Source organism: Saccostrea echinata, unplaced genomic scaffold (genome assembly GCF_033153115.1).
Source record: "Saccostrea echinata isolate AGI-Se365-2 ecotype Australia unplaced genomic scaffold, CSIRO_AGI_Sech_v1 ptg000051l, whole genome shotgun sequence".
NCBI classification, from domain to species: Eukaryota; Metazoa; Mollusca; class Bivalvia; order Ostreida; family Ostreidae; genus Saccostrea; species Saccostrea echinata.
This window is the reverse complement of record NW_026889800.1, coordinates 4,340,116-4,358,326: the sequence shown is the minus strand read 5'-3', so window position 1 is coordinate 4,358,326 and position 18,211 is coordinate 4,340,116. Positions and strand designations below refer to the sequence as shown.

At 33.3% G+C, this 18,211-nt stretch overlaps 1 protein-coding gene across 1 annotated transcript; it reads right to left on the bottom strand.

Moving 5' to 3' along the window:
• Positions 1 to 13,390: 13,390 nt before the first annotated feature.
• LOC133203706 (L-rhamnose-binding lectin ELEL-1-like) lies at positions 13,391 to 15,893 on the bottom strand. Its single transcript, XM_061339476.1, has 4 exons — positions 15,828 to 15,893; positions 15,654 to 15,680; positions 14,235 to 14,528; positions 13,391 to 13,541 (listed from the first exon to the last, which is right to left on the bottom strand). Exons 1-4 carry the CDS (start codon positions 15,871 to 15,873, stop codon positions 13,456 to 13,458), a joined length of 453 nt encoding a protein of 150 aa, XP_061195460.1. The 5' UTR covers positions 15,874 to 15,893; the 3' UTR covers positions 13,391 to 13,455.
• Between the last annotated feature and the right edge of the window lie 2,318 nt (positions 15,894 to 18,211).

The following is an 18,211-nucleotide window of genomic DNA, read 5'->3' as shown; positions in this document are numbered from 1 at the left end:
TAAATTAATGTGAGTTTATGTTTTTGTAATTTTTTTGTTGTTGTTACTGCGAGAACGAAGTTAGCAGCGAGAACAGCAAGCATTGCATTGTGGGTCTCGAGGTACTGCGGAAAAAAATTTGGATCAATGTTCAAAGTCCGAATTTTCTCTTCGCCCAACCTGCTTTAAGAGCTCGCAATTGACATAAGTTATATGTACATCGACTTACAAAAAATATTGAGTTGAAAATATTGATCTAAGCATGAGATGTAATGGTATCGATGTAGTTATCTCGACATGCCACAATGCAAAATATATGCAAAGCAGTTCTATAGTTTTAAATATGCTAGTATTTCAAGGAGAAAATTTGAAAGTATTGTTCTCGAACTAACTTTTTGGACGCAGAAATTCTAATGAAAGGTTATATCACTCAGATTTAGTGACGGCACATGTACCTTGAACCATGTGTAAAGTGTCAAATATCTGCTATATGATTATAGAAAAGAACATTTTGAAGAAGAAATGGGTGAAGAGAGCATAAGCAGTAAAAGTGTCTCCAATGAAGCAAAATATCAATTTATATCATTCTTATTAATAAGAAATAATTGATTGATTGTATGTTGTTTAGCGTCGCATTCGAGATTTTTTCACTCATATAGAGACGTCACCGTATAGCGGTGAAGGGCTTCAAATTTAGACCAATACTCGGCTCTCAGGGCTATCGAGCAGTGAGGGTTCTTTATCGTGCCAATGCCTACCGTAACACGGGACCTTGGTTTAAAAGGTTTCATTCGAAAGATCCGTGACTTTCAATTCTAGTACCAGGCGCTTGACGAAGAAAGATTACCTATGTTTATGTCTTATGTTTGACGAGGCGCGGCGAACGAAAATCGAACCCGGTCCTCCTGATCACGAAGCGAGCGGCCTTCCACTAGGCTACAGTGACCGGTTTAATAAGAAATGAAATACTTGCAAGTCTTATAATTTTCTTCAAATAATTTCCATTATTAATAAAAATCACAAATCTCTTTTTGAAATAAAATTATGTGCTTGCAAAGTATATATAATAAATATTAATATCTCCTGTCCCATGATTTTAATGTTCCATGCATGTAGTACTACGCCTATCCGTGGATGTATCGAAAGTAACAACATCGTAAAAGCGACACTGGCTATGTAAACTCTGTAATTGTTGAATTTTTTCCACCATGTTGAAAATATAGGATCCGTTACATAGACGTGAACCACACTATTGACACCCCCCCCCCTAAAAAATAAAAATATACATTAACAGTGAATCATGACATGTTATCAGATGAAATGTCGATATCAACAGATTAGATCTGACTTCTTAATACTTAAAATAACGTATTATCATTTTTGCTTCATTGCTGCATAATCTTCAACCTGCATATCAAACTTAGTCACAAAATTAAGGAGAAGAAAGGAACCAAGTGCATTAAGGCAACACCCATCAGCCACGCAAAACTCAATTTATAGGACCCGACACAGTGCTGCGACTTATCTTATTTCTATTTCATACTGACATCGTTTTGAATGAGTAATTAATTATTGACTATATTATTATGACAGCAAAGTGTTTCGGCGGTTTGATATCGTACTGGTGTATTAAAAATCAAAATCACGGCCCCGCCTTCCTCAGGGATCCAACCGTAATTTCTATTGTGGCAAAATAGCTTTTGTAAGCAAATCACCAATACTTTTATGTTTAGCATATGCAATCATTGGTTTTGTTTGAAAGATTTCTTTGCATTTTTCATCTTTTAAAACTAATGACCAGTATTTTAATAATTTGGATTTCAGACCTTTGATTCTTGGGTCATACTTTGTAATTAGAACCATAGGTATTTCCTTTGTTTTCTTGGTTTTATGTAACGTTATGACTCTGTTTACAGCTAAGGATTCATTAATAATTGGGTCAATCTCAATTCTCTTGTATTCTCTGTTTAAAAGGTGTGATCTGAACTCAAGAAGTTCGTTGTGCAATATTTCCTTGTCACTTGTATTGCGTACATGTCTTATACATTCCCCCTTAATAAAGCCTTTAAAAACTGATTTAGGGTGAGCGCTATGGCGGTGCAAATATTGGAATGTATTTGTTGGTTTAATATATGACTTAACGTCAAGAATATGAAATTCCTTGAAACGGTTTCCTTTGTATACATATGTGTCCAGAAATGGTAGTGATGCTTCCGATATTTCATAGGTAAATTTCAATAAAGGATGACATTCATTTGCTATTTCGAAAAAGCGAATAATTTCGTTTTTCGGGCCCTCATAAATCATAAATCCGTCATCACGGAATCGCCCATGGAAGCAAATTTTGTGTTTGTATTCATAGTTGTTTACTAGCATTTCAGTTATTTGATATACTCTTAGGTCCGATATTTCTGGACTACTTGGGCTTCCCATTGGACACCCGATTGTTTGTTTGTAATATTTGCCATTGAATTCAAATAACGTGTTTTCGAGAATGCACTTAAGTAAAAACATCAAGTCAGCTGTGTCAGGACAAGGAATGTCTGAATGCAAGCTGCAGTTGAAATTCGATAACGCTTCTTCTACCGCCGCTAAGAGTTCATTGAAGGTCATATTCGTATACATTGATGTTATATCGTAAGTGATGAGTAAACAGTTCCTTGGCGGCTTGATACTTTCAATTTTGTTGATGAAATCTTTAGTATCTTTGATATAAGTTTTCTGAGATTGAACGATTGGTAGTAGGAAATAATCGACGTAATGACTTATTCTCTCCGTTGGCGACCCTATTTGTGATATGATGGGTCTACATTTTGGCAATGTATAGTCATTTGCCCCCATTTTATGTATTTTTGGCAATAAATAAAGTCGTCCTGGTCGTAGATTTTGTTCGTTTGTTTTTGTAAGGTAGGAAAATGTTTGTTTGTCTATTTTTCTTTTTTGGAACATTTCGTCTATCTTGTCCTGTATAGTTTTATAGATTAAGGACAAATTAGGTTTTTCAATTTCAGTATAATACTGTGTTGTTAATTGACGCAGACCTTCTTCAATGTATTGTTTTTTGTCCATTATCACTACAGTGTTACTTTTGTCTGCTTTTTTGATAACGATGTCTTTATTGTTCAGTAGGTCATAAAGTGCCCTCCGTTCGGAAGGTGATAAATTAGAAACATTTGATTTGATATGAATAGATGACAATTCTAATTGTGTTAGAGCAATATAGTTTTCCAGTGCTTGGCATGTATAGCTAGGTATAAAGCCTGTATTTTCTCGAAAAGGATGTAAACGTGCATTTTCATCTGTGCTAAAATGATATCCGCATTTCAGTTTTCTTGCAAATTCTAGAAAATCTTTCATGACTTTGTTTTTGACGTTTTTTGTTTTTGGAGTTGGAATATATTTTAATCCCTTTGATAATAGCAATGTTTCACTTTCTGTAAGTGAATGATTGGAGATGTTCAATACATAGCTTTGAGCTTTTCTCACTTTCGCCGAAAATTGGCGCTTTTTACGAGAGGAAGAATTTCCTGCTCTTTTTTGTCTTTTTGCTATATTGGCGAGCTTATTAAAGCGTCGAGCCATGTTGCGTACAACAGAATAAATGACTAGGTGATTCATATGCAGCTTATAAACTAAAATACTACTTGGTTACACCCAAAAGGCATTTCATTGGTTAAAGAGATTTCTTACCAGTGTGTAACTGAAGAAGGATAACTCCAGTTTGTGTAGCATAATTCAACGATTTAATTGCATAATAATATACCAATAATATGATTTTGGTACACTGCTGGTTCAAATAAAATTTCATAATCAAACAGTAGTTAGTAAGGTTTATAGTAACGACCTCTTCCCCTTGGAAAATTTCTTGTAACACCTCGACCACGTCTGTTCACATTGCGGATGTTTCTTGAAGAGGATTCTTTGATGAATTTCGTGAAATTTTCGATTCCAAGAAAACATTTATTTTTCTCTTCGTTAATGAACTGGTCGATTTCTTTTTTGGTTTCTGCCGCACTGCCCAGACTTTCAAATGCATATTTTCTGCAAGATTTCATTGAAGTTTCCTTGTCTTGCACTTCGGTATTAAGAAATACCATTAACTGTGCAAGTAGATCACTCGTCATTGGTTTTGTTAGATTTCTCCACTGAGTTTGAAATTTTTCTTTGTCCATTGCATTGGTGAGTTTAGGAGTGCATTTTAAATGATTGAGAGCCATGGCGGACTGTTACCCGACTGTAAATAGAGATTAAAGTTTTCTTTTATCTTTGCTAATTCGTTTCTTTCCGTCATTAGAGTCTTGATTTCAACTTTGCAGGACTTAGCCACGTTTTGCTGGTCATTACTTCTGTTCAGGTCATTAGGGTCGGTAGATTTTAGAGAAAAATCCATTTCCTCATCTTGTTTTAGTCCTTCTTGATTAAGGCAAAACTCCATATCATCATCTTTGACTCTAGTGTTATGAATATTATTCTCGGCCATAGCACTCTGGTAACTTTTCTTCTTGAGTGAGAGTTTGCTATTAGTTCTTGGCATTTTGTAAAACTATTTTCTTTAAGATTCAAAATAACTTGTCGTAATATAGGATGACAATTTCCGGTTTGGATCTCTTTATCACGTGAGATTTTCATGTTCTCAGCATTTTTAGAAAGTTTTTTAGATTAAGGTATGGCACGGAGAAATAATTTACTGTGTATAAGGTCATATTCCGGCCTTTTTCGTCTTGTTTCTGTGAGAACGTATTTCAAAGTTTATTATGTACTATTTCTATCTTTTTGTTTCTAAAGTGCAACCTGTTAGTTAGATCCAATAAATAAAGATATGCGGATCGCAAGTCAAAGAGAGCGATACTCGGGAAGGCGTTGGTGAGACATTGTCCCCATAAAGCAAGTGCATTAAGGCAACACCCATCAGCCACGCAAAACTCAATTTGCAAGTGCATTAAGGCAACACCCATCAGCCACGCAAAACTCAATTTATAGGACCCGACACAGTGCTGCGACTTATCTTATTTCTATTTCATACTGACATCGTTTTGAATGAGTAATTAATTATTGACTATATTAATATGACAGCAAAGTGTTTCGGCGGTTTGATATCGTACTGGTGTATTAAAAATCAAAATCATGGCCCCGCCTTCCTCAGGGATCCAACCGTAATTTCTATTGTGGCAAAATAGCTTTTGTAAGCAAATCACCAATACTTTTATGTTTAGCATATGCAATCATTGGTTTTGTTTGAAAGATTTCTTTGCATTTTCCATCTTTTAAAACTAATGACCAGTATTTTAATAATTTGGATTTCAGACCTTTGATTCAAGTGCATTAAGGCAACACCCATCAGCCACGCAAAACTCAATTTATAGGACCCGACACAGTGCTGCGACTTATCTTATTTCTATTTCATACTGACATAAGTAATGACCAGCAAAACGTGGCTAAGTCCTGCAAAGTTGAAATCAAGACTCTAATGACGGAAAGAAACGAATTAGCAAAGATAAAAGAAAGCTTTAATCTCTATCTACAGTCGGGTAACAGTCCGCCATGGCTCTCAATCAGTTTAAAATGCACCCCTAAACTCACCAATGCAATGGACAAAGAAAAATTTCAAACTCAGTGGAGAAATCTAACAAAACCAATGACGAGTGATCTACTTGCACAGTTAATGGTATATCTTAATACCGAAGTGCAAGACAAGGAAACTTCAATGAAATCTTGCAGAAAATATGCATTTGAAAGTCTGGGCAGTGCGGCAGAAACCAAAAAGAAATCGACCAGTTCATTAACGAAGAGAAAAGTGAATGTTTTCTTGAAATCGAAAATTTCACGAAATTCATCAAAGAATCCTCTTCAAGAAACATCCGCAATGTGAACAGACGTGGTCGAGGTGTTACAAGAAATTTTCCAAGGGGAAGAGGTCGTTACTATAAACCTTACTAACTACTGTTTGATTATGAAATTTTATTTGAACCAGCAGTGTACCAAAATCATATTATTGGTATATTATTATGCAATTAAATCGTTGAATTATGCTACACAAACTGGAGTTATCCTTCTTCAGTTACACACTGGTAAGAAATCTCTTTAACCAATGAAATGCCTTTTGGGTGTAACCAAGTAGTATTTTAGTTTATAAGCCGCATATGAATCACCTAGTCATTTATTCTGTTGTACGCAACATGGCTCGACGCTTTAATAAGCTCGCCAATATAGCAAAAAGACAAAAAAGAGCAGGAAATTCTTCCTCTCGTAAAAAGCGCCAATTTTCGGCGAAAGTGAGAAAAGCTCAAAGCTATGTATTGAACATCTCCAATCATTCACTTACAGAAAGTGAAACATTGCTATTATCAAAGGGATTAAAATATATTCCAACTCCAAAAACAAAAAACGTCAAAAACAAAGTCATGAAAGATTTTCTAGAATTTGCAAGAAAACTGAAATGCGGATATCATTTTAGCACAGATGAAAATGCACGTTTACATCCTTTTCGAGAAAATACAGGCTTTATACCTAGCTATACATGCCAAGCACTGGAAAACTATATTGCTCTAACACAATTAGAATTGTCATCTATTCATATCAAATCAGATGTTTCTAATTTATCACCTTCCGAACGGAGGGCACTTTATGACCTACTGAACAATAAAGACATCGTTATCAAAAAAGCAGACAAAAGTAACACTGTAGTGATAATGGACAAAAAACAATACATTGAAGAAGGTCTGCGTCAATTAACAACACAGTATTATACTGAAATTGAAAAACCTAATTTGTCCTTAATCTATAAAACTATACAGGACAAGATAGACGAAATGTTCCAAAAAAGAAAAATAGATAAACAAACATTTTCCTACCTTACAAAAACAAACGAACAAAATCTACGACCAGGACGACTTTATTTATTGCCAAAAATACATAAAATGGGGGCAAATGACAATACATTGCCAAAATGTAGACCCATCATATCACAAACAGGGTCGCCAACGGAGAGAATAAGTCATTGCGTCGATTATTTCCTACTACCAATCGTTCAATCTCAGAAAACTTATATCAAAGATACTAAAGATTTCATCAACAAAATTGAAAGTATCAAGCCGCCAAGGAACTGTTTACTCATCACTTACGATATAACATCAATGTATACGAATATGGCCTTCAATGAACTCTTAGCGGCGGTAGAAGAAGCGTTATCGAATTTCAACTGCAGCTTGCATTCAGACATTCCTTGTCCTGACACAGCTGACTTGATGTTTTTACTTAAGTGCATTCTCGAAAACACGTTATTTGAATTCAATGGCAAATATTACAAACAAACAATCGGGTGTCCAATGGGAAGCCCAAGTAGTCCAGAAATATCGGACCTAAGAGTATATCAAATAACTGAAATGCTAGTAAACAACTATGAATACAAACACAAAATTTGCTTCCATGGGCGATTCCGTGATGACGGATTTATGATTTATGAGGGCCCGAAAAACGAAATTATTCGCTTTTTCGAAATAGCAAATGAATGTCATCCTTTATTGAAATTTACCTATGAAATATCGGAAGCATCACTACCATTTCTGGACACATATGTATACAAAGGAAACCGTTTCAAGGAATTTCATATTCTTGAAGTTAAGTCATATATTAAACCAACAAATACATTCCAATATTTGCACCGCCATAGCGCTCACCCTAAATCAGTTTTTAAAGGCTTTATTAAGGGGGAATGTATAAGACATGTACGCAATACAAGTGACAAGGAAATATTGCACAACGAACTTCTTGAGTTCAGATCACACCTTTTAAACAGAGAATACAAGAGAATTGAGATTGACCCAATTATTAATGAATCCTTAGCTGTAAACAGAGTCATAACGTTACATAAAACCAAGAAAACAAAGGAAATACCTATGGTTCTAATTACAAAGTATGACCCAAGAATCAAAGGTCTGAAATCCAAATTATTAAAATACTGGTCATTAGTTTTAAAAGATGAAAAATGCAAAGAAATCTTTCAAACAAAACCAATGATTGCATATGCTAAACATAAAAGTATTGGTGATTTGCTTACAAAAGCTATTTTGCCACAATAGAAATTACGGTTGGATCCCTGAGGAAGGCGGGGCCGTGATTTTGATTTTTAATACACCAGTACGATATCGAACCGCCGAAACACTTTGCTGTCATAATAATACAGTCAATAATTAATTACTCATTCAAAACGATGTCAGTATGAAATAGAAATAAGATAAGTCGCAGCACTGTGAAGGGTCCTATAAATTGAGTTTTGCGTGGCTGATGGGTGTTGCCTTAATGCACTCACAATATTTGACAGGAAAAAAGAACAAGAGGCCCAAGGGCCTTAACGGTCACCTGAGTATAATGTAACACTGTAAAGGATCCAAAGATTGAATATAAAATAAAATAAGCTGATAAATGAAGCTATGTTGCCGAAAAGCAAAAGAAATAGGATAATCAGGGATCAGAAAAATAATTGATTTAGTGCCCTTTAACATATCTTAAAGTTGATCCAGGCGCCAAGAAATTCACAATTCACAAGAAGCACCCTTGCACTTGGTATGTTTGCTAAAACCCAAGGACAGAGAAGATTTTCAAAGAGATAATGCATTTTTACTATATATTCAAAAGAGCCCCACCCTAACACATAAACCCCTGACCCAGGGGTTATAAATTTCAAACCTTTTAAAAAGGCATCCTTGCTCACTATAACCATGCAATTAGTTTGTCTGCTAAATACCCAAGGGCAGAAAAGATTTTCAAAGAAATAATTCATTTTCACTGTATATTCAACAACACCCTACCCAAACCTGAACCCTTGGGCCACAAATGTCACAGTTTTGGAAGAGGCACTCTTGATCACCATAACCATGCACTTAGTTTTTCTGCAAAATACCCAGGAGCAGAGGAGATTTTCAAAGAATGAATGCAATTTCACTATATAATCAATAGAGTCCCACACTAACACCAAAAACCCTGACCCGAGGGCCATGAAATTCACAATTTTGGAAGAGGCACCCTTGCTCATCATAACAATGCACATGGTTTTTCAATACCCAGTAGCAAAGAAGATTTTCAAAAAAATAATGAACTTTCACTATATAATCAATAGAGCCCCCATCCCCTCACACAGATGCCCTGACCCTGGGGACACAAATATAATTTTGGAAGAGGCACTCTTGATTATCATGTAATTAGTTTATCTGCTAAATACCCAGGAGTAGAGAAGAAGATTTTGAAAGTATTAATGCAATTTCACTATATAATCTATAGAACCCCGCCCTAACACGAAAACCTGACCTATGAAATTCAGAATTTTGGAAGAGGCACCCTTGTTCATTATAACTATGTACTTATTTTATCTGCAAAATATCCAGGAGAAGAGAGGAAAATTTTCAAAGAGAAGAAAATTTTCAAAGAAATAATGCACTTTCACTAAGTCTTCAATAGCGCCCACCCAACCATCCCCCTGCGCAACTGAACTCCTGACCTTGGGGCCATAAATTTCACAATTTGGGAAGAGGCATTCTTGATTACCGTAACCATGCACTTAGTTTATCTGCTAAATATCTAGGAGCAGAGAAGATTTTCAAATAAATAATGCATTTTCACTATATTTTTGTACTATCAATAAAGCCCCATTCTAACACAATAACCCCTGACCCACATGCCATGAAATTCACAATTTGTGAAGAGGCACCTTGCTCATCATAATTATATACTTGGTTTATTTGCTAGATACACAGGAGCAGAGAAGAAGATTTTTCAAAGAAATAATGCATTTTCTCTATATAATCAATAGAACCTTCCCCTCCCCACAGAACCTTCACCCTGGGGACAAAAATTTCACAATTTTTAAAAAGACACCTCTGATCATCATAACTATGCACCTAGTTAATCTCTTTTATATACAAGGGAGAGAAGAATTTTAAAGAATTTAGACTTTCGAGGCTAGAAAAGCATGTTCCTTCCATCTGCTTTTATATAAAAAATATACTATTTTCACCGAGATCAAGAAGTTTTAAATTTGGAACATTAGAGTCATATTTATCATTGTGTCGACAAAATTCTGGAACATCCTTGAATCTTTTCTTTCTAAATAGAGTTACTTTAGGTTTGGGCAACTCTTCTTAGAAAAAAAGTCATCAACTCTGTTGTTTTGCAGAGAAAAGAATTTTAGCTTTGTAGGCAAGGAATGCCCCCCAGAATATGGAAGCTCGTTGTCATCCATTACAATTCTTTTTAACGAAGATGTTGACTGAAACGAATCTTCCTCGAGCTCATTCATGTTCATTTTTTGTTAGGTACAATTCCTGAATTGTAATACGCTGTGGGTCTTGTAATAAGATTTCTATTTTAGAGAATGGAAGCTGGTTGTCACCAAAATAAAGCCTTTTAAGATGTGGAAGAATCAGAAAAGCTTGCTCATCAACCTTATCAATGTTATTATTTTACTTTTAAAACAAGATTTATTAGATGCAGCTGAGATATATTGACAAATACACTTTTGTGAATCTTCTTATACCGTTGTTAATAAACTGAAGGCTCTGAGTGTCTTCGGAAAGAGCAGGAATAAAATAATTCTTCATGATCTTTACAGATTGCGTCTCTTTTTCTGCAAACACATACAGGACATGGTACATTTATCTGCATCATGGCCACAGAAATTCTTGAATTGTTAGAAATATCCATAATTAATTTAACGAGTACATCTTGCGTGTCAGAATGTTATACATGTCCTACAAATGTCACGCAGTCTCTCCCTTTTTCTTTTTTTATAAAAGGACTTTGATATGATATGGACAATTGTTCGAAGTGTTTATATGGAAAACACTCATATAAATAAACAAAATTCTCATCGTCAATTCCGTAAAATTATGGAATGATTGTGAAATGAAATGAAAATTTAATGATATACATGTATTTGAACTCTCAAGTATTAACCAAGAGCCATTCAATGACTTTCCATCTAGTTCTTGGCTTATTTCCACAGAGTCAACTAAGTTATCTGTTGTAAAGGATAATATAATATACTAATATTCAAATTCCACTTGTCTGATATACTAATAAACACTTGTTTGTAGTCATGGGATATCTAAATACAAATGATAAAAATTTTATGGAAAAATAAGTGATTGATTATTAGACAGTTTGGAAAAGGAAAGACACCCATTTTCGTTTAGAAATAATGAAGTTCAAAATGAATCTCTCGTCGACGAGTATGCTCTTTTCAAATAAAACTATACAACAAAGGTCACAAATATAACTTTACAACTTGTTTAACTGCCATTCCTTAATCCTAAAATAAAACACACCCAAAGACTGTAAAATCAAAAAAAAAAAAAAAAAAAAAAAAAAAAAAAAAAAAAAAAAAATTATCAACAAAAACCTGTTGTAAACAGACTTTTCTAACGAAAATCTGCTTGTGCTCCGTCATTTCTAATTGACCAAAGATACATAAATGTAAATGATTTCCTTCATGATAGCATTACAGAGGAATGTATTATATTTCTTAGTATTCCCTACCAGTAAAACATGAAGGACATATATAAGTCTCTGTCCTTCAATCTGTCAGTCAGTCTGTCCCCCTTAGTTTTCCAATTTTTTCGCTCCGCTTCGATGATTTTTGAAGAAAATACTGGTACACCATACTGGTTTGTTTCTTTTGTTTGATGTAGCCTTTTAGCATAACTTGATTTAACCGTTGTATTGTAATGAGATCAAAATTTTATTGACTCCCGCTTGAATACACATTTTTTTCTTTCTTTCGCTCTTTTTCCGTGATTACTTCTTAGGCATTTGATCCTTTGTAAATGTAAAGATTAACACTTTACTACATTTTTTAATATAGTTCTCAAGCATAAATGGTTTTGTGGGTATGAGCAATGAAAAAAATACGTGAAGCAATCTACATGCTACATGGCCGAAGACTGAAACATTCCATCCAATACTTAGAATACCAAACCTTGAACATATGTAAAGTTGCTTTAAATCTAAGTTAAGAAAATGCTCATCCGTTTTGTCGTAACTTCTTAGCATGCATTTACAAACTTTGCAAAAAATTTAATCTGATAAAGCAAATAAGCTTTTACACGGATAACAACTACATGTACTTTTAGTGATTGTAATTTCTGAAAAAATTTTCGTGAAGAATTGATGTAACCGAAATCCAGTCTGATGATAAAACAAGTCTTTTAATGGATTGTTGCAAGTTGGAATACAGTTATTATATTTAGTTTATATACATTATTTGTTTATATATTCCTACACGGCATTGGCATATTTAAGATATTGCTTACTACCAACTTCGTTTTTTTATAAGACCGAGACTTTGTCAGTAATGCTTATAAACTCTTTGTCACACTAATTGATACTATGGAAATAGATTTGAAAAATATGTCCGATTTCTTAAAGTTTCGCGACAATAGACCCAATCCAAAAGTATCCACCTTGTCAGTCGTTCAGAAAAAGTCAATCCTTTTCAGATGAAAAGTGAATTATTTAACCCTACTTAATAAGAGTGTTAAAATAACAAACTTCCGTTTCACACTATAAATAATATGAATTTATCTTAAGACAAGAGTTTTGTTATAATCAAAGTAGCGTAGAGTTAATTTAATTTTTGTAATCGGGCTTTCGAAGGGTGTCCTGTATACTGTTTTACCTTGTTCAATTGATGAAAAATATAAGTAGCACTATGTTTGCATGTTTTTCTAAGTACGTGGATTATTGTTTCAGGTGAGTTGGAAGTTAGTTTATTTATGGGGCCTGGGGAAAAAGAAAATAAAAATAAATTGACAAACAAAAAAATTAATATGTTCTTATTATTAAGGGATCGAAAACGTTAATTAGCTTTGTTTGCTATTGCAAAGTATACTGTAAATGTATTATACTTTGTGTGTACGATATTTAGCGGAAATTGATTTTTGAAGAAATTAGCGTAGATTTGATTTAGCGCATTTCTTAAAGTTCTTATGTGTGTATATATATATATATATATATATATATATATATATATATATATATATATATATATATATATATATATATATATATATATATATATATGCAAGATATTTAGCGTTGTACTTGAATTAGCGGAAGTTTCTTTCCACCAAAAGGCTCTAAAAAGAACACACAGCCAAATAGTACGCTTACAGTATTCTGGCAACAAAATATTTGGGCCCTATATTTCGACTTTTTGAAAGTTTGGCCACCTAAATAACAAAAATCTTTTCCATCATGCCAGACATAGGTAAACACGTTACTTTATGCATTTTATAGTCAAATTTTAAGACAAAAATCCAGTTTCAATATCCTGAATGGATTTCAAATATAAAGCTCAAAAGCATCTTCGTAATCAATGAATCTAGAGCAATGTTTAAAATGAAAAATTGAAACAATCAAATTGTTTTCATTATTTGTTTTAATATAGGGACACTAAGAACACAATATCAGGCTTGAGTTACTTAGTTATTCCACATCTTCTTCTGTCTTCAGCACGTCTTCAGTCTCTCTTTTGTCTTCCTCACCCAGATCTCTCCCATGAAAGCGTCTCTCTGTCAAATTAAATGCTTTATACTAAAGCTACTTTTTTTAAAATGCTCTCTAAAGCATAGGTTCCTCTCAATCTTCATGTGATAGATCAATTTAATCATTGTAATTTATCTACGATACCAATTGTAAATAGGAAAGAATTTAAATAATCAAATTCATAACTTTGCAATCCTACAGAAAGCCCGATTTCCTTAGTGCGTAATATGCCCTTATCGGAGATAGTTTTCTTTTTCAATAATTCTTTTTGACAAAAAAAAAAAAAAAAAAAAAAAAAAAAAAAAAAAAAAAAGCAAAAGAAGACAAAAAAAAAAAAAAAAACCCAAACAAACAAACAAAAAAACCAAAAAAAAAAACAAAACAAAAACAAACAAATAAATGCAAAAAACAAAGCCAAAAAAAAAAAAATAAAAAAAAACCAAAAACCAACAAAAAACAATCAAACAAACAAACAAACAAACAAACAAAACAAAAAACAGCAAACAAAAAAAATGCAAAAACAAAACAAACAAACAAAACAAAACAAAAAATAAATACAAAAAAAAAAAAAAAAAAAAAAAAAAAAGAAGAAATAAAACAGAACAAAAACATACAAACAAACAAAAAACAAATAAAAAGCTCTTGATACAATTACACCGAGGAGAGAATTGCACTTCCTTAGATGTAATCGACTTTCTGTGTGAAGAAACCTTACTTACTTTTGCAATAATACTTCACTCTTAGGTATTTGTAGGTTCCTCTACATGGATCTCCAAATACGGAATTGCTGGCCTTAATGGAGCATCTGCTTTTCCCGTTGCATAATCTTTTTACCACAAACAGGGATTTTCTGGATCTACATCTTGTGCTACAATGACTAGCACCCTTTCTTGAACAGGTTCTTGAGTTTTGTCGGCCATATGCAGCATAGTGCACTCGAATGTACCGATGTCTTCCGCAATTCAAAATCATTCGGCGATGTTCACATGCTGTTTTCGTGTGTACATACCTTCCTGTTATTTAAATGAAAATTATGTAATTAAAAAATCTAACGGAAATGTAGCAATTCTTTAATTATCTAAACAAGGTAGTAATTGCAAGTTTTACATAATTTCGGCAGCAATAGAATATTTTCCTTCTCTAGCAATACCCCATCCTTTTCTCATTGTCTATTTCTAATGCCTCGCAGAATCCAGGTATAATCTTTATTTATTAACCACAAAATTCTACCTTCTTCTTTAAAACTTAATTCTTAATTTCTAATTTTGATCTTCCACTTGCTGATATATAATTTTATCAGTTTTGGTATATATTTTTGTAAATGGTTAAAAAAGAGGGGCCAGTAAGATAGGTCAGCATATTAGTAAAACTATAGGTGTAATTACGAATACTTAATTTTATACTGACAACCACATATTATTTGACTCCTATGAATTTTACCAAGATATGATTCTCAAATAAAAATGTTCTCCATTTACCAAGCTATTCCACGCGATCTTATCTTCTGCAGGTACATGAGTTTATACACAAGTATTTAGTTCTTTGCCTGAATTCAAGTAAGGAAAAAAATAGACTTGTGTGAAAAAGGTTGAAGATAACAAACAGTGATCAACATAATAAAAACCTACAAACAACCTACAAATCTGTGAACAGGGCATAAAACATGGACCCCCGGGAATTCCAGAGGTGGGATCAGGTGCCTAGGAGGAGTAAGCATCTCTTGTCGACCTGTAACATCCTTTGTGAGACCTACGTTTGGATTAGGTAGACGGAATAATTCCGTAGTATAATTTTGTGTAAAAACAGTCCTAATAATTGGTATGAAATATCGCTCAAAATACGACCCAATGATAGATTGTCGGAGAATCACATTTATTGAGAGCAAAAACCTATCTTTAGTTTAGGAGAAGGTTTTGACACTTATATGCAGATAGAAAAAATGAAATTTCTTCATTCTTAATTCATTTTTAACAATTTAAGCATATCATGTCATTTTAGCAATAAATACAACATATTTAGTCGTAGATTTTGATATCTTTTATCGAAGAAAGTATAACTTGAAAAAAAAAAAATAACCTGGTATAGAAAAAAATGTATATTTTCTTCCCTGAATATTTAAAATTATTAATAATACTCACTTCTTCTCCACCAGAAACCATCAGTATCTTGAAATATTAAAAGATAATTAAAGTAAATAAAATATACGGAAATGACGTAGGATAACAAGATACACAGTGAATGTTTTACTTGATATGATTTATGTTTTTAGTGAAAATTTATGTCATATATTAGAAACATTAAAATTATAGTACCTTGTATAACAAGAAACACAGCTAGGAGAACCAAGATCTTCCACATTTTTTCTTCTGTGTGTCGAATGAAACACTAATGTCAATCTTATCATATTTATATAATATTTTCCCTGTAATCGATGTCCGGTCAATTTATGGAAATTTACTAAACATGTGATGACACAGTGTTAATTAATTTAGTTCTTTGAAGAATCATTGAACCATTTGTCGATCGACCATTAGCATTACGAACTTACTGATGTTGTTTATCATTGCCTGGGCGGTAATTCAGGCTATTTTTTTGTAAAGCAATGTTTTACATACACATCTTGTTTATTACAAGAAAAAAATCCCTAATAATACTGTCTAGTAAAACAAGATCTTTCTCAGGTGTAAGATATTTTACTGGAAGGTAGTATGTGTTGTTGATGGAAACTAAAAGCATGCAATAAAGGATCATATAAACAAATTTTCAATTACATCTAACATAATTTATTAAAGTCATTTGTGTTAGATTGATTTATCTGAGAACAGGACGCTTCTTGCTTAAACTCAGTTAAGTTGACAATAATGACCAATGACCATAAACATGTCCACTATTTTTTAAAACCCTCTATAGACTAAAGGCGAAAAACAAAAAGACAATGAAGTACTGATGATCACAAATCACTTTTGTTTATTCAAGTAGGGCGGTCCTTCGGATGAGACCGTATAAATCGAGGCCCTGAGTCACAGCAGGTGCTGGCATGAAAAAAATTCCTCATTGCCCAATGACCCTGAGTGCCGAGTATAGGTCTAAATTTACAGCCCTACACCGGCAAGTGGTGGCGTCTCCATATGAGCGAAAAATTCCCGAGAGGGAACTTCAACAACAAACTTAAGTGGTCAAAATACCTGAAAATAATTGATCAAATGATTGTATGTTGTTTAAAGTTCCATTCGAGAATTTTTACTCATATATAGAGACGTCACCATATAACGGCGAAGGGCTACAAATTTGGGGCTTTACTCGGCATTAGGGCCATTGAGCAGTGGGAATCTATATCGTGCCAACACCTGCCGTAACACGGGGCCTCGGTTGTTTATGTCTCACCTGAAAGACCCGCAACTTTCACTTCAAAGTGCTGAGGGCTTGGCGAAGGAACAGTTGAAACCTGTTTTTATCGACTTAAGTAAGTCGAGGCCCTGATTTTTCGATCATGGAGCGAGTGCTCTACCGACTGACCTACCGTGAAAGCCACCTGAAAATGAAGTGTTCAATCTATTCATCTTAGCCTATTATAATGCTATAATTGCTGAATTCGATCAGAAATTAACTAATAAACTGTACATTTCAATTAATTTTAACCTAGATCAAAGGACGGATTAATCTTTTATAACATACCACTAAATCAGAACTCTTTAGTGTGCAGTTTGTAGAAGGCTCTTAAGTTGTGCCAATGAACATAAAATTATGTCCAATATATTTTCCTCTTAATATCAAGGAGAACTTTTTCGGTAGTTTTCTGTATGTAAACACCTGATAAAAAAAAAAACTGAATGAAATACGTTATGCAGCTTAACCATGGAAATAACATACCAGTGGTTTATAGTGAAATTTATTTGTTGCTTTAGGAATTTTGTAACAATTCAATCAAAAAACATATTTTTTTGACTTTTCTTGAATAGTATTTAACTGATAGAGCTAAAAGTGAATATATATTGGTAAAGTTTGATGAAGAAAAAAACCCACTGTTGCTATGGTTACCAAGAAGAGAAAATGTTCGACTTTGTTCACTTTATAGCAATATTAAACCCCATGTGGTAGTTTCTTGCATCCAGTTAGAGATTGTGTGGAAGTCAAAATTGAAAGTCAGGTTGATTGTTCATAAATATCAATCACAAAAGTTTTGGGAATATACAAACAAGGGTACGTTTCCAAGTAAACAAAATATTTTTCAACTTTTTATGCATATTATTTCAGCTTATTTCAATTAGAAAGAATATTTAAATTGAATTTTGTGAAAAATAAAAATTAAGACAACATCAAAACCTTTAAAAATTGACCAACAGTTAAATAGAAATCTGCTTTTTAAAAAAGAAAGGATCAGCTTAAAACACCCAGAGAGTAACTTTTAAATCCCTTTGCAGTATTAAAACCATGGCAAACATTGCCAACCAATAACATTGTCATTGATAACATTGTTATCACATTTCGTCTTTGGTATGTATTACCAGGATCTTTGTCTTTTACTTGTTTTTATTTTTGAGTGTATGACGGTATGAAAATGAATGAATAAAATTTTTACTTTTGAATACTTTGTTTCCATAGTAACATGTAAAATTGGTTTCTCAAATATGTTTATCATGCATTTAAGACATCAAGCCTTCAACTTTTGGAAGCAGTCATTACCACTTGTTTGCAC